General features: G+C 36.4%; 1 protein-coding gene across 3 annotated transcripts in view; it reads right to left on the reverse strand.

Annotated features, from left to right (window-relative positions):
• The window catches only part of thbs2a (thrombospondin 2a), a 37,582-nt gene extending 14,422 nt beyond the window's left edge, over positions 1 to 23,160 (reverse strand). Inside the window, exons 1-13 of one of the 3 annotated variants that reach the window (XM_052089873.1) lie at positions 22,850 to 23,155; positions 22,678 to 22,743; positions 22,182 to 22,250; positions 21,244 to 21,797; positions 20,117 to 20,201; positions 17,990 to 18,183; positions 15,646 to 15,786; positions 15,447 to 15,540; positions 13,914 to 14,087; positions 11,557 to 11,733; positions 10,334 to 10,507; positions 9,507 to 9,634; positions 8,926 to 9,078 (exon numbers count right to left, since the gene is read on the reverse strand). In XM_052089873.1, coding sequence (XP_051945833.1) covers positions 8,926 to 9,078; positions 9,507 to 9,634; positions 10,334 to 10,507; positions 11,557 to 11,733; positions 13,914 to 14,087; positions 15,447 to 15,540; positions 15,646 to 15,786; positions 17,990 to 18,183; positions 20,117 to 20,201; positions 21,244 to 21,797; positions 22,182 to 22,248 — 1,941 coding nt within the window. In that variant the 5' untranslated portion in view covers positions 22,249 to 22,250; positions 22,678 to 22,743; positions 22,850 to 23,155. Of the gene's footprint in view, positions 1 to 8,925; positions 9,079 to 9,506; positions 9,635 to 10,333; positions 10,508 to 11,556; positions 11,734 to 13,913; positions 14,088 to 15,446; positions 15,541 to 15,645; positions 15,787 to 17,989; positions 18,184 to 20,116; positions 20,202 to 21,243; positions 21,798 to 22,181; positions 22,251 to 22,677; positions 22,744 to 22,849 lie in introns of all 3 variants that reach the window. The other 2 variants (XM_052089875.1, XM_052089874.1) reach the window with 2 other exon arrangements.
• Between the last annotated feature and the right edge of the window lie 3,512 nt (positions 23,161 to 26,672).

Raw genomic sequence — 26,672 nt, forward strand, 5'->3', positions numbered from 1 at the left:
ACCCCAAAGATGCTGAGTGATTTTTCACAAAATTGGCATGAAAAACTACTACAATTGGCTCCGAACAGGGACAGAAGAGAGCAGAGTCTTTACATCACAGGCTGGCTGGGAAGGCTGAACACAAACACGGTGGCCACCATTAGGAGGTAAGCATATTTTGCTTATAAACGTTTGTGTTACTTGCCAGTTCAGCCTGTGGTGGTAAGAACGCTCAAAAAGCTCTTCTAAACCAATAAAAAAAGGAAAATAAGAATAAATAAAGGGTTTTGATTCCAGAAGAAATAATTGCATGCAATCATCTGTAAATTTTTGTTAATTGTTTTGTGTGTATAAAACCTGTAGGAACGGGTCACTCAAGAGGAGTGTGTGTGTATAAAACCTGTAGGAACGGGTCACTCAAGAGGAGTGTGTGTGTATAAAACCTGTAGGAACGGGTCACTCAAGAGGAGTGTGTGTGTATAAAACCTGTAGGAACGGGTCACTCAAGAGGAGTGTGTGTTTGTGTGTATAAAACCTGTAGGAACGGGTCACTCAAGAGGAGTGTGTGTTTGTGTGTATAAAACCTGTAGGAACGGGTCACTCAAGAGGAGTGTGTGTTTGTGTGTATAAAACCTGTAGGAACGGGTCACTCAAGAGGAGTGTGTGTTTGTGTGTATAAAACCTGTAGGAACGGGTCACTCAAGAGGAGTGTGTGTGTTTGTGTGTATAAAACCTGTAGGAACGGGTCACTCAAGAGGAGTGTGTGTTTGTGTGTATAAAACCTGTAGGAACGGGTCACTCAAGAGGAGTGTGTGTTTGTGTGTATAAAACCTGTAGGAACGGGTCACTCAAGAGGAGTGTGTGTGTTTGTGTGTATAAAACCTGTAGGAACGGGTCACTCAAGAGGAGTGTGTGTTTGTGTGTATAAAACCTGTAGGAACGGGTCACTCAAGAGGAGTGGTAGAATAGTTGCGTTCTAGAATTATTTTGTGTTATTGTGAGCTCTGTGTTTATAAAGGCCTTGTGTTTGTAAAAAGTGTGGTCATTTCTGTGGTTTGTGAGAGTATCTGTATTTGTGTTTGAAAGTGTGTAAAGAGCAAGTGTGTATGGACGTGTATGACTGAGTACAGACATAAGCCCAGTACAAAGATTGGACTGAAAGCCTGTCTTGAGAAACTTTGGAATAATTAACTTTGTTAAAATATAGAAAACTAAAAATGTTCCAAAATATCAGCCTGTGCTGCATAAATGGTAAGGTGTATATATGCAATTTACAGCAGAGAAAATATATTTGGGCTATTTTCAACCTTCCATCAATATATGGAGGCAGAGAAGAGCTGATATAACAGGAAGAAAAGGCACCTAATAAATATTCTGGTTGTGAAGTGGAGATAAAACCAATGATAAAGATATATAGATAGAAATATACATTTAATATAGATGTAAAACAAAATTAGGAAAAAAGAAGTCAAAAAGTTAACTTACAACTGGCTGGAAAACATTTAGTCTTGGCTGTTCTTAGTCTAGCAGCTGTTGATTGGAATGGGCTAGAACATAACTCCTAAACTAGACTGTAGCATAGAAATGTATTTGACTTCATGCAGATAATCTATACATTCAAGAGATATTGTAGGGTGTGTGACCAAGTTAGAGAGACTCAGCTTTGCTGCGTAGACAGAAAGTTAACTCTTAGCTTGTGAGGTTTTTTTAGACTAGCAGCTGAAAAATATGACAGGGCTCTGAACTACTCAGTCACAGAAGAGAAGTGAACTTCATACAGAGAAGTCAAAAGATATCTGTGCTTAAAGTTTAACCTTTAAAGCACAGGGACAAGTAACAATAAAACATTTGAAATTGAAATTAAAAAAAATGAAACAACTGTAAAGTAATTAAAATCAGTTTAAAAAATCAAAAATAGTTAGGAGAAAAATAAAATAATAAATAAAGAGAATAAGAATTAAAGCTTTAAGTCCAGTGTATTGCATTAAACTGAAGTCAACTAAGTAATTGGAATTTAAACAAAGGTTGTATTTAAGATAAGTGTTGTTATATTACATAAGGTAAAACTCCAGTGGAAAGCGTAAAATCTAGAAGTCCACTGTGTAACATCTCAAAGAAATGAGAAAGCAAAATAAATAAATAATAAAGTGACGTGAATGAACTTTGTGTATTAAAAAGTAAAGGTGAAAGAAATTGGGAAAATTGTTTCAAAATATTGCCGTTGAAGATTAGTGTAGAAAGAAATACATTTAAAAAATAAAAGATTAATTTATTCTCTAGATGTATTGATTTATCTAAATTAATGGTGCTAAAATAATTTTTCATTTTTATATGCCAAGTAAAAATGAAGAAGGAACAAGTGGAGAAATAAGAACTAAAATCTAGATGAAAACCGATCCTAAAAATTGACAAACATATAGGAAATGTATTCATGTATGGGGTATAATAATTCATATATTAGAAGAAGATAAGGAAAATGATTTAGAAAGACATTTAGATTAAAATGTAAAAAAATAAATAAAAAAGATAAGAGTAAAAACTAAGAACAGGAAAAATAAAAAGAATAAAGTAAGAGCTATATCCAGAAAATTTAAAATTCACTGAGGAATATGAGACAGGGCAGAGAAAAGCTGAGAGATGCAGAGGAGGGTAAAAGGACAGGGTTCTTTTTAAAAATACCTCCCTATGTGACCCCAAAGGTCAGCTCCCAAAGGTCAGCTCCCAAAGGTCAGCTCCAAATACTTTGGATAGAATGTGGATGTCATTTCACTGTAGTGTGGCCAGTAGTTATCAAAGCCACAGAAAATGGGAAAGGGAGATTAAAAGAAGGATTTTGAAATTGGAATATGAAAAGTAAATCAAATGAAAATTTCATTCGTGTCTGTTTTATGTTCTGTCTAGTCCAATATGAGAGAATAACATTTTTAACATTATTAAATTAAACTATAATGTCTTGATATATAAATGTTATATAAATGTATATAAACCCATGATTATATGTTTTATTTTTGATGTGTTTAAATATGTCTGGAGAACAATGTACATGTGTGTGCAACTTTATTGGTGTAAACTTGATCAACCAACAAAAATAAAACAGATAGTGTTTATTATTTTTGCTAGGAATGTCTGACTGGAGAGATTGAGTGAAACCTAAGTGCTCTTAATAGAAACCGATCCTGCACTCTGTAAGGAGAAAGAGCAGGAGGGGTTCAACCTGGTGTCTCTCATGGTGTCTCTCATAATGTCTCTAGTCAAACACAGGGGGCCCCCAAATTTAGACAAAAGAGATAGCAGATTCTTTTGAGATTAGACATTTTTCTTTGATTTCTTTTGAGATTAGACATTTTTCTTTTATTTCTTGTTTTATATATACAGTGTAGGCATTGGTTGATCATGGGTACACTGAAAGTTGTCACTGAGACTAGAATTAAAGAAAATAAATTTAAGAATAATTTAAATCATTTCATGTTCTCTACGTTTCAAATTTGCTTAGATAAGTTTTTTCTTGGGTTTGGTATATGACCAGTCATGACAGATAGAATTAAAATAAGTCCCAATATGTGGTGTATTTGATTGACAAAATATTGATAATGCTAAGGAAAAATTGGAGATTGGTATTAGGTGAAACCCATAGAGAAACATTAGGATTAAATTGAATATCATAAATAATTTGATGTAATGTGTATATTCTGTGTGAAATTGATGCTAACCATGTTTTACTCTCTCTGTTGTCAGCATTGTGTAAGTCATTTCAATAACTCATTCTGGAACCAGTCTATCAACATTGCTGGGCCAGATGATTTATTGAAGAAGCTTATGTTACAGGAGACAGTCCGGAGAAAAGAAAAAGTCTGAGAAATACAGTATGTGGGCTGTTATTTGATTGGCCCTCTTACTATCATGACTGCTGGTAATCATTACTAAATTGATATTTCAATTGTGGATTCAAATTTCTCTTGATAAGTTGATTTCAGTCATATATAACTAATTGGATGTTTGATTCTCCAAATGCCATCCATGGGTGTAATATCCATGTCGAAATTGTTCTGAGGGTCTAAATTTCAATCCAGCATCTAATTGCGAATTTGTTGATATGAAGGTTAAATATAAAAACTTAATGGCAAAGTAAGAGTAACATATTGGATTGTTTACTCCCCTAAATTTTCCAAAGACTACCCTCACTTTAAAGAAAAAGATTAATCAGTACTACAAGGTGTTAATTAAGTGTCTATCTCTAGTAAGCTATTTTTATTTTGAGTTAAATCCATGAAAATACAATTTAAGAGGTATACAGTTTATGAACAGTGACATCTGTCTCTGTTATTTAACTGAATAATTGATCATGAAATGCTGATAAGTATTAGACGATAATAGCTGAAAAATCATATTATTAAAGGATGATAACATTAGGATATAAAAATGAGACTAGTAAGAAATTCAAAGGACATAATGTATTTCACTGATCAATTATTGCAAAACACAAGATATATGTCTGAACTTCCATTGTGCCACTTTACTATTTTATTTTGTTTAAAATCTTCAATTTATTTTCTGTTAATTTAAAAAGGTGATTTATGTTGGTTTATTTGACATAATGAAAATTCCTTCTCCTGAGAAAGAGTAAGAAAAGGGAGAAAGTAATCATAAGAGAGTTTTAAATGAAAACTTAAATTTCTCAATGGTCTGAATACAAATGCGCATTAATTTTATTGCGCGAGGAGGGAAGGGATAAGAGAAGTAGAAATTCTAGAAGTTTTCTTGAAGATGGTTTACAATGGCAAAGGTTGAAAGCAGATAATATAATAAAATATATTTGATTATATCATTTTATTAAATTACATTTATCACTATTCTCACTGTTGTAGAATTACAAATGTGTTATTGTGATTTTCTAAGAAAAAAAAAGGAATAACTGTAACAACAGTGTGAAGGAGTGCAATCTCTCTCTCAAAATTCTTTCCCTCTCGCTCTCAGTTTAAGTTTTTAAGTGGGCTAGAACCATATCACTAATTTGTTTTATTTTCTTTTGATTTTATTTTCTTTTACATGGAAAATGATGTGATTTGACAATAATGTTAGATACAGTAATATGAAGGAAAGGTTCAAACAGCTTTCCTCATCATGATTAAAGATTTGTTGTTTTCAGAGGGCAATTTGAATCTCATACTAAAGATAAGAGATTTGGTTGAGTGTACATCTGGAAGAATAAATGTAGGTTCTAAAACTACCTAGAAATTATTAAATTAAGTGATGATTTAAATTAAGCATCTTAGAAGCTTGACAGAGGCGATCCTGTATTTTGATTTGTTCTGATGGATAGTCTTCACCAAGAGACAAAGTCTTTTATGACCTTTGCTAAATGAGAAAATATAACAACTTGAATGGAAATTAGTGAACTGTAAATGAGTTCAATTGTTGCATTTTACTTTTCATTTGGACAATTTCAATAGATTGTTGAACTGTGAATAATGCTTTGTGAATTTAACCATGTTTTGGACTGTCTCAATGTTTGAGCAGTTGTAGATGGCTCCATTGGCTGTGATGGTTCTCAGGTGATGCTCCCTGAAGCAAGGGAAAATGTTTGTTTCCAGATACCAAATTATTAAAGATTGGATAATAAGACTGAGCGGTACCGAGACCAGAGACAAGTGATGATGACCCAATAATGGGTAAAATTCTCCAGTGGCAAGAGGTGACGACCCAATGACGGGTAAAGACTCTCCAATTGCAAAATGAGAGCTGCCTAAGACAGGGCGCCACCGCCCTGGAAACATGCCCAAGAAGGGTGAACTGGGTTTAAGGAAGTGGATGGATGCTTTAAGGAAAGAAGCATCAAAAGGGAGGTCTAGAAGAAACCTGCCAGAAGTTGTGAGTTCCACTCAACCTGACAGTGTCTTAATAACCGCTTTATTAAAATATTTTATCACAGCGATGAATAACAAGCATTCTATCACTGTGTTATCAGGGATCACACCCTGTGTAGAAGACCAATTATAGATTGATTTTGGAGGTAAAGCTTTGAGAACCGTTACATACAAAGAAGTGCCTAAATTATTAACGAAGTATTAAGCAAACCTGGGATTGTTTGCAGGATGAAGAATTACTATTGGAAAATTATTTTTGTTTATGCTGTTATTGAACTCATGTACATTTTAATAATAATGAAGAATGGAAAAGAATATATGGTGGTGACTAAAAATTAACATGACCTGATTGCCAAAAGAAATGGGGTGCACAATTAACTAAAATTAATATAATATCTGGATAACAACATTGTGGAAGGAATAAGATTCTGTTGTGTGTTACCATTGGTAAAATCATCTTGGATTCGAGCAACAGTAAAGTAGATGACTTTGATTGATGTGAATGGCCCAATACAATGGCAGCTACCCTGAATGGACAGAAAGACCAACTTGGGAGGAAATTGATTCCTTCAATGAATATATAAGAAGATATGAAGAACCACGCCCTGGGTGTAAGTGCTGGTTAACCTCTCCCCAAAGGGTGATCCTCTACGATGCATAAAGCATCTGGGTTGAAGACATCTACACTACAAGCAAGAACTCTTAAAATTAGGATGAATATTTTGTTTAATGCAATCTACATAACTGTGACAACCAAAAACAAGACCAAACCAGGAGCACGTACATGCTTAAATATGTTAATTTGTGACTATAGAAAGTCACAGAGGAGGGAATATGTAGTATATTTTTTATCAAGTTAATCAGGAGTAATCGATGAAAACTTTGTTGATTTATACCACAGTTATGTCTGAGGGGTAAACATGCAGTTTACTCTATGTAAAGGCCTGTGACGTGATGAATATGTGCTCACATAGGTTTGACTATTTGTCTGTGTGTGCAGAAACAAAAATAGCATTACTTAGGGGAGAATTGATCTCTTCCAAAGGACATTCTGTTACTTCTTAATATGGTCAAGACCAGAGTCAATGAAGAGCATGATAGATAATGCATGTAAGCCCCACCTTGTTTGAGGAGGTGTATTTAAGTAAAACCAAACCAAAGATGCTTGAGTTGTTGTTGTTGTTGTTGTTGTTGTTGTTGTTGTAGTTGTTGTTGGTACTGTGGTTTCACCGTAGGCAACTCGGCTTTATTGTGTGATAATAAAGTCTATTCTTCTGAAATCAAAACCCCAAAGATGCTGAGTGATTTTTCACAAAATTGGCATGAAAAACTACTACACTATACAGCAGAATAACATATTGTTATCTGAGAATGTTGAATATAATATTAAAAATACTAATATTTTAAAATATCTAAAAATCCTTTAAAAAAAGATGCATTCACCTGAGAAGAAGCATATAAGATATTTATACTTGCTTTTAGAGAATAGATATTGCATATAAGTATATTTTGTCTTTAATGCACTCGCAGAAGTATAACCAAGTAAAAAAAATACACTTATAGACAAAATACACTTATATTTAAGATGCATTCTCTTAAAGCTAGTCTAAATATTTTATATGTTGCTTCTCAATTAAATGAATCTTGTTTTAAGGATTTTTAGATATTTTTAAATGGACATCAAGGCAAAAACACTTGATAACAATATCATTTTTTGCAGTGAATTTCTTTACTGAATTAAACTTATAAAAAGTCTTTTTACCCCTTTAATTCAGTGAATGTCATTTAGAGGTATTTAAAAAAAAACGTTTTTCCTCTTTATTGTTAGTAAGCACGTTTAATACAACCTTTTAAGTTGGGACACAAGCAGAATAGTCGGTTAAAAGCTTATGATTAATCGTTGCAATAACCATTCTAATAATTGTTAGATGAATTGTTTATCAATATAATAAGTTAGTTGCAGCCCTAATTTGTCATAGTAGGAATGGGGCTTAGTACTTGCAAATTGCTGATGCAGGCGTTTGGCAGAGGCTTCTGCTTGGTCTTAAAATTTGTTTTATGTAACCGGATAAAATTCCAGCTAAAATTTGGGGACCTTACTCTAAATATTGATATGCGATTAATTGTGATTAATTCAGTTAATCAATCGGCACATCATGTAATTAATTGGATTCAAAATTTTAATCGATTGACAGCCCTTTTTATTATAAATTATATTGTTCATTATTTTAATTATTTTCAGGAAGTCAACCTACAAATTGTTACTTATAGTTGTCTGCATATTTAGCTGGGATATTAGAAAGTATTTAAACATAAAAATGACACATTTTGCCTTTAAATGTTGTATTATAGCATTTCAGGAATTAGATCAAAACAATAAGACAGAATGTAGATGTTAGGAAGAATGAAATATTCAGTCACCATTCAATTTCATTGTATGGAAAAAAAGATGAAAGTGAGGGGTGACTAAGACTGAACATTCTCTCTGAATGACCTGAAGGTGACTAAATGATGACAGAATTTTCATTTTAGGGTTGGTAGGGATGCATGAACAAACAGAGCAATGTTTTGATAGTGTCATAGAGCCACAGCGTCTACACTTTTCAGGGAAATCAATGCACAAATTGTTACTTATAGTTGTGTTTTCATATTAAGGTGGGATAGTATTTAAACATAAACATTTCCCCTTTAGATGTTGTATTATAGCATTTCAGCAATTAGATAAAAGAAAAAAGAAAAGAAAGAATGTCAAAATATCACATATGTATTTTAGAGCATACTTATCCTTGTGGACTGTCTCCACTGGAACCAATTTCAAGCCCTGTGCCAGACTTAAAAAAAAACTTGTTAATAAGTGGAAAACTTTAACTTTGGCCTGCATGCAGTTTTCATTGCTCTAAATGTCCCTACACCACCAGATCAAACGAGGAGGACAGAGGCACATATGTTGAGTCTCACATATTCAAGATACAGTCGGAACAGGTCAGATTCAGCCAGGCTAATGTGCATAAAATAGGAAACAAGCACAGTTTTGTACTTATGCAATAATTGATCCAGTCTGTGTGAAGACAGCATAACTGACCTGTTTATTTTGCTTGGCAATCTCCACTCCCATTCCAAAGGGCTGATTGCCTTTGTATCGAGGAGGGCAAGGCAAGCAGTGGAACCCTGGGTCCGTGTTAATGCAGCGCTGGGATTCACCGACTTTTAAGCACAGATCAGGCACCAAGTCACACTATAAGATAGAAAAAACAAACAAACAATCAGGTATGCTAAGACAAATTTTTTAAATGACATATTGTTCATGGCTGTGTGTCAGTACCTGATTTTTCAAGAGCTTGGTTTTTCTGAACTAGATTTGAAACTATTCCAGCACAGATCAAATTTGTACAGTGAGCTAAATGCTTAAGAATTTTTGCAAGAAAACTTAAGGCTTTGAGTGACAAACAATGGCCTAACCCTTTATTTTTATAATACACAACTGTCAATCCTTTACTCATTCATTGGGTCTTGTTGGCTCCAAATCAGTGTATCTACAAAGTACAGTGAGGTCCATGGACTTTGCTTTCTGTGTTGAATTATGTGTAATGCCGTATACTGTAGCAATTGCTTGTCACACTGCTGACTGCATCATTTTTTTCCCAGTCTCTTTCCCATTTGTACCTCATTTACGTCCTCACAGAATGTTCCATTCCCGCGGAAACCGACAGGACAGGGTCCACACTCCCACGAGCCATCAGGGGCGCTGCTGCATTCTGCACCCCCAAAGCATGGGTTAGAAAGACAACCGTCTGAGAGAGAAGAGAATGAGTAGAGGAGAGAGACATTACACTTTATACTCATGAAGTTTATATGCATTTCATACAGAATTTTTTCATACAGGATTGGCACTTTTGCCGATGCAAGCGTCAGGTAGAGGTTTCGGAACCAGCTACATTTTCTTCTTAATTTTTAAACTCTTAAAATATAATGTTTAGTGCCCCAAAAAAAGGAAATTTCATTGCTCTAATGTTAGAAAAGCTATACATGATTTGTCAGTATAAGAAGGCCCATAAGTGTACAGTACTATGCAAAAGTTCTAGGCAGTTGTGTAATATGTTGTATATTGAGGGTGTTTTCCAAAATATTGCCATGAATCATTCAGGAAGTAATTGTCGCGTTTTAGAAGGAGACGAGGGAGAATCACCTGATTGGCTGTTGTAAAACTTGTACAAACTTGTACAATTCATACAACCCAACTTGTACAAATCCGTACGATTTTTTTCGTGTGTTGGACTGACTGAATGATGGTGAGATCTGTGGGGCCATATCTTCTGTTGCGTGACTCCTTGTTCTACTTATATTCTCTTCTAAATCAAAAATGTTACCATTGATGCAGTTATGCAGAAGATATAAAATAACCATCTTAAGACAAATGTTCCAGTGAGACATCTAATGTAATACTTGCACAAGACACTCAGAGAGTGAGCTATGAAAAGCTAGTAACATACCCACAGGGCAGTCCTGTTTGTTGCACGCTTCAGTGTCCTGAGAGTCTCCTGGGCATTTCTTGCCGCCATATTGTGGTCGAGGGCTGTTACACACATGTGTTCGAGTCCTTGTTCCTCCCCCACAGGTGGCAGAGCAAATCGCCCAAGGAGACCATGGGCCCCAGGCTCCATCAACTACAAGAAGATGTGATCATCTCAAATGGAAAGTTTGTGTATACAAATTATTTATTATTATATTCCAAGGTCACATTATGCAAATAGGTCTAATATAGTCAAAGCCTCAGGCTGCAGGCCCATGGACCACCCACAATCCATTCACTGACTGTCTGATGCATACTGCACACAAAAATGGCGAGATTTGGCTGAAATCATCTATTACATTCTGACTTGCTCATATTTACAAGGTACCGATTGGATATATTGAGCGCTTTTGAGTAAGAACTAATCACTGGATTTACCAAAGTTTGCCAGGTTATGTCACCAAATCTGTGAAATAATGTATATGAAAAATTGTTTCAGGCACTTAGTGGCAAGTAGCGGAGTGGTGGTGGCGTAGTGGGCTAAATCAGATGGTTGTTGGTTCAATCCCCACAGCCACCACCATTGTGTCCTTGAGCAAGGCACTTAACTCCAGGTTGCTCCAGGGGAATTGTCCCTGTAATAAGGGCTCTGTAAGTTGCTTTGGATAAAAGCGTCTGCCAAATGCATAAATGTAAATGTAAGTAAACTAGGATTTCACAAGCAGCACTATAAATTCCACTATTTCATTTTCTGTTTGTGAAATAATCATTATTATTCACTTTGGCCAAATGTTACATTTTCAAAAAATCATCATATTTTTCTGTACAGTTGGTCCCATTTTTTTAATTACTTTTTTCCATGCCATTCTATTCCTGTAGTTAAATTATTTCAGATGTAACTACTTCTAAACAGCATGTAAAAAGAAACTGTAATTGGCTGCTTCATATGCCAGTCAGATGGTTTCTTCCTGTCTACACTGGCAGTTCTTGGCCAGAATAAGCTGCAAACTGGGCAAAACATTATGCTGATAGTCAAAAGTATGGCAATGCAAGGAAAGTTCTAATATATCAATGGGAAAAATGCATAAATGTGTTGTGATTATATTAACACACAGGCTTAAAGCTAAGTGAAATGATGCCAACTGTCAAAATTCATGTAAAAATTATCAACTTAAAGAGAACTCTATGGCTCACAGCACTCACTTGGACAGGGTTTGGCTTCACACTTTTGCGTCTCTCTCCCACTGCCCTCACAGTCCTTTCCTCCTAGCTGAGGTACGGGGGCGTTACAGTGGCGAATACGTGTGATCTGCCCTTCTCCACAAGTTACAGAGCATGAAGACCAGGGGGACCACAAACTCCAACCACCATCTTGACGGACTATGATAAAAGCCAGGGAGTTGGCATGTCTATCAAAGTCATATGCACTGGCTTACATAAGACAGCAAACATACCCAAAACAATGACACCTTTCGTTTGCAATATTAAGTCCAGTTCCCAATGAACTCAATGAAACAATGACCTCCTGACCTTCTGGACATACCACCCTCTAGCCTTTCAGATTGTCAAACCTTGTGGAACATGTCCATATTGTTGTTAATGTGATGAACCTGTGGTAAAAATACCTGGACTCTTGTGTGAAGTTGAGGGGATCTGACTTCATACATTCATTGGGGAACAGTTAGCTAAAAGTACTTTGTTGGGCAATTGTAAATGTAAAACTCGATGTTTCATGTATGAGTACTTAAGGATATTTTTAGAGTGGTAAATGTAACACAGGCCTATCAAATGCAGTCTGTCAATTGCTGTCCAAGACACCAGCTGGTAACATTTGTCAGTTATAAAAAAAACATTTGAGTCAGTTGTAAGCCAGAGTTAGCAGAGCGGTCCTGAATTGGTACACCACAAAGAGCCAGATGATGTTCATTAAAACCTCATTGAGAGTGGGTGACGGATAGCAGTTCACTCCCCACACTGAGGGAAAGGAGTTTATCTATTAGCGCACGCTTCGTAAATATTTACAACAATTGAGGAAAAAACAGCCATGATGATACTAAGTCTTCAGATTGCCTTTAAAATGAAATCAGTATCATATTCTGTTGCATTCCTCAAGGGAATGAAAATCAGAGATTTTTAGTGAATATGGCCTATTTCTAAAGTTCATAACAAACTGAAAATTAGAAAACACCACTAAAAACAAGCAATTTCTCAAAGACCTTAGCTGGAAATGAACTGAGAACCAGAGTCTGGGTAAACTGGTTTAACTAGTTCTTTTTCTTCAAATTTTACTGTTTCATTTAATATTTTTATTTTATTGAAATGATTTGACTATTATTATTATTATTATGTATTTGATTATTTAACAGCTTGCATGCTCACTTGAGATCTGCACAGAACCAATAAACAGTGATTACTGCTAGCATGCCGGTTAGAATTACTGTGTGAAATGATGTCATGCTGATGTGTGCCAAAATACTCTTGCGACAGCGTGGCGGCTGCAATTGCACAAACTAAAAGATGGGAAAAGACTTGATGACAACAAAGTGTAATGCTCATTGGCTTAAAATTACTGTAATGTGTTTATTCTTTTCTAAAATGTTAGTCCATTATTTCTAATATTGTTTGTGTGTTTTAAACCATCCTAAAATATAGGATGACCTGGCATAAACTACTGTACATAATGAGGACACTCCAAATGTCCCTGTTAATCAAATGAACTAAACAATGTTTTAATGAAAATGTAAAAATGCAAAAAGGTTTTTGTGAGGGTTAGGTTCAGGATTAGCAGATATAAAATATAATTAGCTCAGTGTGTGTGCATACAGTATGTTTATGTGTATCGTGTGTGATCATTTGTGTCTATACTTGGACAGTGTCATCTTTGTATAGGCTATGTGACTTTAACCCTATTCAAATTTAATAATAATAATTAAAAAAAATTAATGGAAAGGGGAAATTAAATAAAAGTTTTATCGGGTTTCTTGTAAAAGCAATGGCATTTCAATTGCATTGCATCCATTTCAACAACAAAATATACAAATGTTACAAACGTAGCTTGCTGGTCCACTACAATAAGTTAGAATTGTCCAAACTGACAACTCTTTTTTGACCGCCGAATCTTGTCTACTTTCAAGGCGAGGCATTTGACATCTCAAACGACCCTAATATGACAGCTGCATTTGAGAACTCAATCTTCTCTTGCTACACTCTTTCAAACACACACCCTTTTAGATGAGAACATAACTTCTATTTTTACAATGATCGCTGATGCTCTGATACACCTAGAATCAAAACAAAGACAGAAAAAACTATGCACTTGCAGTTAGAAGGTGAAGATGTGTAACAGAGCACATTTCTAAAGACCACAAGAAGCAGGGTTTAAAATCATTACCAATCAAACAGCTGTTATGTGGTTTTCTTCCTAGATCTGCTTTTAAGGCTTTATGGACAAAACAGACAAGAGAATTGCCTCCACGAAAATCCATCAAAATAACTAGATGTACAAATGGCAGGTGTTTAGAGAATGTATGTCAAGAAAACGGTAAGAACAGCTGTCTCACCACGACTGTCGCATTTTCCCAGGCTGCAACGGCGGGTCTGGATGGAGGGGCCGCTGCAGGGGTTACTTGTGGCGTCACATGACCTGCCTCTTTGCTGAGTGCCTGTCCCACATGTGACGGTACACTCCGTCCATTCAGACCAAGGGGACCAACCATCGTCCTCGCTGTCTTTAGCTGTGCATACACAAACACACAAGCACATTTAGTGCTGGTGACTTGAATTAAAATAAAACCTCGTTTTTACCCCACCACCACCACACCCATCAGGGTGCTCCTCATGGCTAGTATATTTAAAGAGCAAAAGCAACATTGCATATACATGACATCATCTTTCTCAGCCCACATCAGAGTATGGGAACATACAGTGATGCTTGTTACTCACGGTTAATAAAAATGTGTGGTTGGCCAACAATAACAGTTCTGTATCATTAAAACTTATAAAAGTATTCAATAGAAATCTGGCTTGTTTATGAATGTACGTATGACACTATTTGCAACAGAAATGACCGACAATACGTGGCGACACAACATCTTGGGATTACCTATGCTGGATGTTCGGAAGCTGCAGGTCATCCTAAAATGTTGACTAACTGTACCATGTTCCAATAAGCTGTAAGCTTGAGAATATGACACAGCACCATTAAATTGGGTGAAAAACTTTATTTTTTAAAATTAATACAATGATAGAAACATTGAATTAGCATTTTTACCATATTCAAAACATTTAAAAATATATATTAGTTAAATTATAGTTGGGTATTCATTAGGTATATTTAAATTATAATGTCCATTTGGGGGGGGCTCACAGGAGAAAGCTGGTATGTGATAGCTGTGCCGTACATGTAAACCTCATTCCCCTGGCATCAAGAGGCACACTAGCGACTGATGCTAGAGGCTGTAGCCTTTAGCCTCCTCGTTAGTGTGCTCGCCTCCCATGACGGCTGACACTCAGAGCGGGTCAAGCAGGACCAATTACACTCAAAAAAAATATTTTTGCCTATTTTCAAGATGAATCCATTTCAATTGAATAACACATTTCCATCTAATTGAATTGCCTAATCTTTAACAAAATAAAATGTGCAAATCTTACAAAATGCAAGTTTATTAATTACATTTTCTTCAAGACTATTCAATTCAATTAGATGGAAATTTGTTATTCAGTTGAAATGGATACATCTTAAAAATAGGGTAAAATATTGTTTTGAGTGTACATTTCCATACAAAATTTGTACTATTACAGGAAGTCAATTCACATTTTTAAGTACTGTGAAAACAATACCAAATACCAAGTATTTGTGAAAAATTTATTTTATTTCAAACAGACTAAGGAAAAAAAGTGCTGCAGTAGCTATACAGTGCATCAATACTGTCAAAACTGCATTGGGTGCTATCAGTGTAGACAGCTTTGTTAATTATAATTGCAGCAATTACGTTTTTATGCTTTGTGACATACCATTCGCATCCAGTGTAGACATGGTGTGACAGAGAGAGAGTCTGTTTGTATTTCATAAACATATCAGAAACATTACTCACGCAGGCACAATGGACAGCATTCTCCATCCAGGAAAGTAGGGCTGGCACAGGCTACTGGAGGACATGTGATTTGATGGCACACAATCTTTGATTCCTGCAGAATAAAGCCATAAATAAAAACAACAGACTATTTAAAACAAAAAGCAGATCGCTATTCGATCTTTCTCATCCATCCATATCATACCACAGTTTTTCCTACCTGACAGGTACACTTTGTACAGCTGTCCACAACCCAGTCCTCCTTATTCTCAAAGAGTCGGCCGTCTTGCCAGCACATGCGCTTGTCTTTGATGTTATTCATATTTCCTAGAACCTCCTTCATCACCGTGTTCTCCTCAGTCTAACCGACAGATGCACAGCAAGACAGAAAGATGCATAAGGTCAAAAGGAGAAAATATTCCTATCAATGTCTTCCACATGCATATATAATATAAATAGAGCTGATTTAAACTTGAATGGTATGGAAAATAATTAATGCGTTATTCAATATCAATCTCCTTGACTTTAACAAAAGGAAGCTCTGGCAGTAGGAATCTGGTATGATATTCTCATTGTGACCTCTGACCGAAGAACTTTTGTACATGACTGGATGGTAAGCCCTGAGCTCTAAAATTCTCACACTTGTTCACTAAAGCTTATAATCACCTGAGGAAAATTATGAGGAACCTTGAAAACTGCAGCTCTTAAAGATTTCAATGCATATTATCAACAGTCGGTCATCATGCTAAAACGACACAAAAAAGTCTCCACAAGTGACTTTTGAATGTAAAGTCAGTTGTATTCAAATACATTCAGGGCTGTTTCTGACCATTTTGGCACCCTAGGCAGGATCCCTATTTTTGCTTATTGTGGCCCATTCGGCACGTTTCGCGGCCGACCCACCGGCTCGGTTCTCACGCTGGCCAGTCCGCACCTGATCGGCCCTAAAGTGCGTCGGCCCACCGGGAAAATGCCCGGTATGCCAGATTGCCAGTCCAGCCCTTCCGCAAATGGGGGACTCCAAATAAACACAATGAACCTTGTCAATCTCACAAGAATTTTGCAAAACAAGGGCTACCATCTAGACTAGGGCTCAGCATCACCAAGCATCTCAGTATAGGATACATATCGCAATACATAAGCCACAATTCAATATATCACAGTGCATCACAATATCTCAATTCAATTTCGACTGAGAAATACCCAGCGTGTCCATGAAAGAAATACAGAATGTGTAGATTAAATTTTAATCAGTTTCATGCTCTGACTACACTGAGAAACGCTGGTCTCAGAGTATTTAGACGACCTACTTCTTCATTATTGAACTGTTGGGTATGATATGAACAAACAAATTGATACGGAGATCTAAAGTATCAATACAATACCATGAGAAAGAGTATTTGCAAGATATTAATATATGATGGAATCGGCAAAACCCTATTCTAGACATGACCAGAACTTTGGCCACACTTTTAGCCCAAAAAACTATAGTATTACCTAAAGAATTACACTTAACTCTCCAATTTGTATTTGTGGCAACGAGTAGAGTTGAGAAAGAAGAAATTGACAGAATGTGGAGGAAAAGTGTAAAGGGGAAAAGGAGAAAAATGGAAACATTACTTCATTTTTAACTATTGAAGCACACTAAATATATACAACAGCAGAAAGGAAAAGCAGAAAATTGGGTCAGGGTGTTCTGATGAATTAACGTGTGTTTATATGTGAAAACACAATACATAGGTAGTAGCTGTGAGTGTAAGGCTGTGAATCAGAACACCACATGGTCTGGAAGAGCCTCTGGGACCTGCAGCATCCAGCGGCTAGATTTCCCAGAGATTATGCCCAGACTCCCTCAGTGGAGGATTAAGAGGCTGTTTAAACACTGCCAGACACGACTCTGTTCCTATTCACACTTCCTATCTCCCTCTAAAACAAGCCATAAAACACAAGCCCATATTTTCACGTTTTCCACTGCCTCTTTTTTCCTTTAATGGTTCTATTTAGACTACAAGAGCTTTATTTTTCAAATCTGAAACAGCAAGATCAAATCTTTAATCTGTAGTAAAATTCTATGTAGTACAAAGGAAAATACTTCCATGTTCTGTTTGAGGTCTGAGGCCATTTTAATAGCTCGAAGGATACACTTAACATTTAAATATCAGGTTGATACATCATGACGCTTCCATATTTTACTAGCAAAATTTAACATCGAAAACTTGTTTCAATTGTCCTTCATGAAAATTGTTACATTTGTGTTTGGAGTCTCAGAGAGTCCAGATGTCTTTTGTGCTTTTCTGTGGTACACAAAATGAGATTTTAAGCAGAAGGTTAGTCTCAAGCACCAGTCACTTCCATTGCATCTATTTCCATACGATGAAAGTAAATAGTGACTGTTCTGCCTAACAACTACTTTTGTGTTCCACGAAAGAAAGAAAGTCATACGAGCTTGGAACAGCATGAGTGTGAGTACATGACGACATAAATTTAATTTTAGGATGAACCTAGGACCTTTACTGACCAGGGAATGTGATGATAAAGAAATCACTAAGTATAAGTAACTTTACCACTTTCTGTAAGCCATCGATGAGATTGCCCACGATGATACGAAGACCTTTGAGCTCATGGAACACGGTGCTGAGCTCCTCGCAGGAGCGCTCACACATATCCGATGCCAGTTTCTCCTTCTGCCCAATGAAGTTGGTCATGGCCGAACTGACAGACACCGTCTCTGTACTCTCATTTAGCACACTGACTTCCTCTGAGAGAGAAAAAAAAGTAGTGGGTCATTGACAATGTTAGTTTAATGTGTTTATTACAACACTTGGGACTTGCCAATGAAGAAGCTTCTCTCACGCACTCATAAACGTACAAAGCACAGTAATGGGAAAAGTCGTGATTTCGCTGTTAAGTAACTTTTATTTCAGCTTTTATTCACTAAAACCTATTGTGTGCCCTTAAGACTTGGAAAATGATGTCCGAGTCGTGAGGGCTACATTTATCACACATTTTTACGCTTCAAAGTGAGTCCATATCAACAGCCATTGTATTGAAATTAAACGAGACATCCTTAAAAATTACTACTTTGCATTCCACAAAAGAAAGTTATGTGGGATTGGAACTACATGAGGTTGAGTTAATGATGACAACATTTTCATTTTTGGGTGAAATATTCCTTTAAGAACTGAGCCTATTGATAAACCTAAGATAAACAGATAGCAAACAGACTTGAATTTGTAATTTGTTGGTACATGCAAACAAGTTCAGTTTAGAGGGATCATGTGAGCATTTATGATAAAAATACAGCAGCATATAGGATACATGGATTACAAAAAACCCTAAAGTACATAATTCTTTCACAATATCTCACCCTTCTGACTTATGTGTAATAAATGTGCAGAAGCTACTCAGAAGTAACATTAAATGAAGACAGTGATTTTTCAAGGCATGTCTTCAATAAAAAAAAGGAGGGGGGAATACGCAACGGCAGAGGAATGCTGTCTATTACGCCAAAACTCCCATTAGATATATGCAGCCATTTTGGGGTCATTTGTGTAAATTTTCCACAGATTAATGGAAGGCAGGAGACACTAAATCAAGGAAGCCATGTTGTTACCTCCAGAGGTCCCTCTGAGGTTCATGCAGGCTTCGCCATTTTTAAAGAGACTGCTGAACTCGTTCAAATCTCAGGAGGGTTTCAGTCATTGATGGGAAAATAAGTGTGTGTGCATGCTTATGTCTGTTTCAGTGACTTTCTAGGCAGGCTTTTGTGCAGTTCAGATTAGCTTTTATTTAATAATACGTGGCACTCTTAAACTGGGGCACTCGTGAGTTTATTGAGACCAATGCACTGGCATCCTAACTTTCAGCATATGGCATGCATCCGTGTTGGCATGCATTTATTTTCCAGAGGGAAATGGAAGCCTTTTTTAACTGCACATATCCTTTGCATACTTTTTCAGCTATTATAAAAAGGAACAGCATGCTTAGCTACACCCGTACAGCTTACACAAGGCTTAGTTTTTTTGTCATGCTCTAAAATGACAAATTTCAGCACAAAATGAAATCAGCTCTAGGAATGAGATTATTCACTGATCAAATAGACTATATCAGCACCGCAACCAGGAAACCAATGGGCACAACCATGGGAACCCATTGTATGTGTATTAAATAATGTGAGTATGTACTTCTACCATTTTTTCCACCTTCCCTAACACTATGACATATGAACACCTTACTTATGCATGTTAGCATGACAACCTCTCCTCTTTATGGCATGTGCACATTGCTTGACCCTTATACTACCAAACTAACACAAGCATTTCCAGTAAACATGATGTAATATGGTCAGAAATTTCCACAGCACTCATCTGCAGATTCCATGACCCACTTAGGTGAAAGCCAAAAGAGCAGCAAATGAAAACGGAATCCAACGGAAAACATATCAACCCTCTTAAAACAAATTTGATCATGAACTGCAGAGAGTGAATCCTATAGAGCTTTTGAAACCTGGGGTGTTCAAACATAAAGGCATTATGAGAGCATAATCTGATCCCTAAAACACTACTCTTATGCAAAAACAAGCCAGAGTTCATGAAAGTAGACACTGAAGGTAAACTTTCTTGAGCTCTTCCACAAACACCTGTGGTTTTCCCATGCTAAACATATCATAGGAGATAAGATTGAATTCTTACCAGGTCTGGCGATCTCACAACCTTTTTGTCTCAGGATACTCTCTATTGGGGTGTCAAACAGGAACTGTACATTTTGTAGTAAACCCTGTGAGAAGACATAGAGATTATAACTTCAACAGTCAATTGCAAGGCCAAACTGCCTATATTCTTGATAATTTTCTTCATTCAGATTAAAAGCACCATAGAATATCAAGGCTGAATAAGTAGTAATCTGGTCATGGTTCAATCAGATTTAAAAGTCTTTAGGGAGCATGAAGACGTCTACTTAAATTAATACAATAAATAAGTTAACCCGTTAATTTTGGTCATGATTAGCAACCATTGTACATTTGTATGACTGCATATGCTGTTAAAAGTGGTAACCTACAATTGTTACCTTGAGATATTTCTACCAGATCTAACCATTGCTTTATTGGTGTAACCAAATGCAGTTTATTTCAATCAGGGGCCAGGGGCCCACTAGGGGGCCTCAGCAAACTTTCAAGTGGGCCTCAGGATGACTAAATTGTTTTAAATTAGTTATATTAAAATGTGATAATTCATTGAAATGCTTAAATGAGCTAAGATCATGATGTAGCCCTACAACATGTAATCTGACAGTTCCTGAAAATCTAGAATCATCAGATTAATTGTAATATTTAGGACACTCCTTGTTTTGAATATTGCTTCAAATCTTGTGGGGAAGGGAGGGGAAGAGGAGAGCTTCGTGTCAGAAAGGATGACAGCCACTGACCTAATGTTTTCAAGTTGATTCAGGGATGTTAAATTATATTTTTGAATTTGAATGTTACCACATGAGCCACATTGTTTACACTGAAAAATGGCAACCTAAAAATGTACTTCATGTGGTAACATGTAAACTCTAAATCTCTGGGGGGGGTTTCAAGTATCAGTGAATCAACCTGAATACAGGTTACACCAACAAAACAAATTTTACAGTGTAGTTAAAACCTTATATACTCTACATACGTTTAAATATGGAAAAACACATTTATAATATAGAATGGACTTTCTCTTTTAGATACGCAACATGGATCTTTTCAATCTCTAATTTACAGCCCAGCAGAAAATCATTATGCAGAATTATTGTTAAAAGCACAGACTTGATGGAGAAGAACTTCTCCTACCCTGAAGTGGTTTTCCCTGATAGATCCTTTAGCCACATACATCTGACGTCCCTCTGGCCGCAGGTGCTCATAGAAAGGTTCGTCCAGGATCACACTGTCAATGAGGCTACAGCCCACATAGAGGTGAGCATTCTCTCCATGAATGTACAGCGTGATGTTCTTCCACTGCGAATCAGATAAGTCCACATCCTCAAAGGACACCACATTCTGAGAGCCCTCCACCAAGTAGGCCAGATCCAGTGTATTGGCACGTCCATTTGACACAATCTCAAACTGACGGCTCCCACTGGGACTTGCCAGGCCAATCAGGGTGCCCTTGGAGCCCTTGTCCTGCCGCATGGTGGCCACAAACACAAAACCCTCATTGTTCTGGATCTGCTTGAGGATCTGATGAAGGGCTGGGGTGTTCACAGAAGGGATGTGGTCAAAACGGATGAAACGGTACGCCGGTGAGTCCCAGTCATGGCCCTTAAAAAGCTTTGCACCAATTGTCTTTCTGCTAATGCCGCTGATTTTGAATAGGTCGAACGTAGATTCATCTTCAACATGGTCATCTTTTCAGGAAAGTACAGATGCATTGGGATTCAATAAAGTACAGATGACTATGTGAAATTATGCAATACAAATTATAAGACGAATATATAAACCCAATAAAGCTTTTCAGAATTCAGGTCTAGATTCATTAATTCAGGTCTAGGTCCATATCATTCACAAGCAGTTTCAACTTTGCACTGAGTACCACTATCAATTAATAACTCAAACACAGACGTTATTCTTGGAGGCACAGATAATAATGGGTAAAGTGGCAAACTTCAAAATGTATGTAACAGATTTAGTAATCAGAATTAGATTGAATGGGTAAAGAACAGTAATAACAGAAGAATGTGCACTATTTTAAATAATTATGAACAATTTAGGAACAGGTGTAAATCTTTTACCTTCAGGTAATGCTCTGATGCATAGTAACACCAAGGGCAGCAAGCAGAGACTTCTCCTGAGTATCATAACTTAAAGAAACACACAAGTATATATATATAAAAAACAAACTTTTAATTATAATTAATTATTCCTGTATGAAAACATAATGTTCAACATTGACAGATTTCTGTGTAATTTGGCCTCCCAAAATTCATCTTCTTACTCAACTCTAAAATGCAGCATTTTCAAATTGACAACAGGGTAACTTTTGCTGCAGCTGGCAACAGGTTCTTCCACCAAAAAGTTAAACTGTGAAGTCACAGTCTGTCAAACATGTTTTAGTAGGTAAACAAGTAACAGTCACTCTCATGGAGGGAAATAGTACAATTATTTAATGGGATATTTTGGGTTCAATTTGTGGCATAATGCTGAATACCACAACAAAATAATAATAATAAATAATAATAATAATAATAATAATAATATATATATTCACTTCCATTGTAAATGCCTTACTGTAACAGATTTTGGCACAAAAGGTGTCGATTGAGCCTGACTTGAACCTGGAATATTCCTTAAAATCTAGGAGGCAAAGGACACTGTTATTATTATTATTATTATTATTATTATTATTATTATTATTTTAAATGCAACAAAACATTTGCAATATCTTCAAAATGACTTTTACCTGTTGTAATTTGCAATCCAACGCAAAATGATATGTCCTCTATGCTGACAAAAATGCTGAAAGGAAAAAAAAAAGGTCTACAAGATGCGCAAAGACTAAAATCCACAGTGCCTATAAAATCCACACGGCTCGCGACTTTCAGTGCAATGGGCCGAGAACTACTGGACTGAAGCTCTATATACGCAACAGTAAGTCATATTCGGATATAAAGCTGGACCTGCTGAAGGGGCTGAATTACATGATTCTTGTCTTATAATGTCACATGCCGGTAGCCTCCCAATGCTCTAGCACTGATGTATCGCGCCCTCCCCTCCAGTAACTTCTTCACGTCCAAATCCCGACCCAAACTCACAGGGAGGAGGAACATTAAGCACTTTCAGAGACTTGTGCAGAGAGGCAGAGGCTTGCGCAAGATATGGTACCCTCTCTCTGAGATGAGAGCACAGTGCAGAATGGACAGAGAAGTTTGTGGATTTTCGCGCATAGCCTACAATCACTGACCGCCAAATGTTAACCACTTGCAAACTAGGAAACATTCAAAAACTCTCTATGACAGGCAACAATCAGCTTTATGTCTCGTAAATGTAACCATAACAAACTGATAAAATGTATTTGAATGCATTATACGTGTCTATGCATAAAAGCGTCTGGTAAAATGTATAAATGTAAATAGAATACTTACCTGTTATAAAATATAGACATTATTAACGTATTGTGACGGTTGAGCCTGTTTCTGAGGACACGTCGTGCAAATCTGTGGTTCAACGACAGGAGTCGTAAATCATTCTCCGGTGTCAATAAAAATGAGGACTACTTGAATTTGAGTGTGGAAAACGTAGTCAGGTTTATTTCTGAACGTGGACTCTTTGGTTTGTCTTATTTAACATGTTTCAAACGGTCACGCAAGCACCTCAGAACATGGCAGAACACACTGTGTTACGTTGTCGTCCGTTACTTGGCATGTTGAATCTGTATTTTATATAGGCCTACTGTTTGTTGTAGACAGTAGCGCCATCTTTGATTATTGATGGGAATGAAAACGAGGCTGTGAGGAATAAATGACCATCACTTCAATGATATGCATTGTATAAAGCTATCAAAAAGCTGCTAGATCACATAAGATTTTACAAAATGTATGTTGTTTTTAAATTTCTTGGAACTTAAATTTCTTGGAAAGATATTTTTCAATGTTTAGTCGATGGAACAATCTAAAAACACTTTAAACAACTGTAAAATCAACTGAAGAGACATCTATTTCTCACAGCCTCGATGTCATTCTTGTCAAAAAAAAATCAAAGATGGCGCTGCTGTGAATAATGTCTTTTTGTCAAATCTTTTTCACTTGAGCAAACCAATTTGTGTTTTTGAATAAACCTTTTAAGTGGACTAATTGTTCTTGTTCACTTCAATTGCTTCGGTCTTGAACATTCACATTGGATCATTCACTGACTCACTCATAACAAGTTAAAGGTGCTCATTTGTCGCCACCTTCTCACCAACTGGCATAAAGATAATCTGCCGAAATGGTGATTAAGGACATCTTTTATTTAACGGATTCCAAAAAATCGACTCACTGATGAAGCAAAATCCCCATCGTAATCTTGTGCCCCCCACTTCACAGGTTTGCGTGTTTTGATGCTTTTATTTTTCTCTTATGAACCAAGTAAATCTTTTTAAACTGTTATTGGGGAGGAAAGATTTTTGAAATTCTGGACACACTTTGGAAATTACTGTCATTGAAAACAGAGGAAAATGTACGCGTTCATTGGTATTGTTCCGCTGGCGTGAAATCTGGAAAGAATCAGGTTTTATGCAGGTTTCTGCTTCACACTGCTGTGTGTGTCAATTAGACAGGACTCGTATATTTCACCATTGGAAGGATCAAGGGATAAAGAACCCAGGAATTTCATTTAGGGTGTTGTGTGGTTTTAGCTAATGGTGAGCTTTTTGGGCTAAAATACATCATACGAGGACCAAGAGAAAAGTACAAACTAGAATGATGTGATATCATCTGTGTTCATAAACTAACAAGTTCCTAGTTGGAGACAAGCATAAATCTCTATGTCACAATGTCTTTAACATGATATTTTTCATGCATTTAATGAACAAATCTAAATGCATAACCTTGTTATCTTTAGTGTAATTTTACAGTTGAATTGTATATTTGCAGTGTTTTTCAACAAGTTCAAGCCAAGATTTGCGTATTGTGTTACAAGAACTAATAATTTGATAAAATTGTTTTTCCATAGTGTATATTGCACAATCTTTGAAAAGATTTCCTCTGGAAACGCCAGACGGCTGATTCAAAATGCTTATTTTGTCATAAAATACTTAAGTCTGTCTGTCTGTCTTATATGGTTTCATTCTAACCCCAGAGAGTGATATTTCATCCAGAGAAGAGTAAACATGCATGCTGTTAAAACACATGAGCTGACATATTGGATGTCAATTTGGTTGTTAACATTAGTTCCACCAGTGTGTTTCCATACACTAAAATGTGGGTGTTTAATGTGTGGGTTCTAAAACAGAGTTAGTGTGACATTGGGCTTCCCTCAGATTCTCAAGTCTCAGGAAACTTGGATTTATATTGCTGCCTGTGTTATATGTTGATGCTGCCATCTCCCTCTCCATGGTCATTTTTATTCACTGACAAGCACCTCAATGGATTTCGTCCAGAAAAAACAATAACAGCTGATTATCTTTAATTAAAATGATGGTATGCAGAGGTTGCATAGGCTTCAGGTTCTGATTTAATATGTGTTTTATTGCTATTGTTCTACCTTCAGAATATGTGTTATTCAGTAAAAGTACTTGATAACAGGTTACATAAGTATGATCCCAAGAATCCGCAAGAGATGGAATGTTTCATTATGATGTTGGAGAGATGAGGATTAAGGAATTTTACAAAAACACAGACAAATAGATCTCAGCTTTTCACTCCTTTTAGAATAATGATGTGCCATCAAAATGTTCTCCACACAGTGTACAGTACAGACAAAAGTCTCACATGGAAGTGTTTACATAATGTGGATTATTAAATTGATCTTATCAGGCCTGTCCTGTCTTTTCCAAGAGTCATTAAAAATGGAACATGGCTTTGAAAAGGGATCTACTGTATCTATTGAATGAAACACAGGATTTGTAGACACAAACACACGCACACACACACACGCACGCACGCACCCATGCACGCGCATGACCAGACAAGAGACCAGAGCATGGCAATTATTTTTTGTAAGACTTTATCTTCTAAAAACAGCCTATAAATCACTTGCCAGATTGTAACAAATTTAAAACACTAGCAAAACAAAATTTCTTACATGCATTACACATACAAAATTATAATTACAATTTTAGTTAACCAACAGGACTACAGCATTTTTCAATTTTATTCAGAATGAGACATAATGGAGTCAGCTGATTGGTCACACTTCTGTCCCATGATGCTGGATGCATTTAATTGCCATTCAGTTGTTGGTTCCCTTTTCTTTTGCACAGAAACAAATCCATGCCTAAAGACACACAGAACACCGAGGAAAGTTACTGTATTTATGAGGAACAATAGAGTTATAGCATAGTAATATGAATCTGATTTGAACTTTTTCCACCCTGCTTAAAGCAGAGGCAAAAAGAGAGAAAGAGAGAAAGAGAAAGTAAGATAATAGGCTGTTTAGGCAGGGAGGAGCTCTGGCCCTGGGTCCCTGGGCACAGAAGGTGCTGCAATGCTGCATTGCTAACAGTCTGAATAGGAAGTACCTCTCAGCATAATTTCCTCTTTTTTTCTCCCTCTAGTTCTCTCTCCACACCAAAAACCCCTGAATCT

This window comes from Xyrauchen texanus, chromosome 24, assembly GCF_025860055.1.
Source record: "Xyrauchen texanus isolate HMW12.3.18 chromosome 24, RBS_HiC_50CHRs, whole genome shotgun sequence".
Taxonomy (NCBI): Eukaryota; Metazoa; Chordata; class Actinopteri; order Cypriniformes; family Catostomidae; genus Xyrauchen; species Xyrauchen texanus.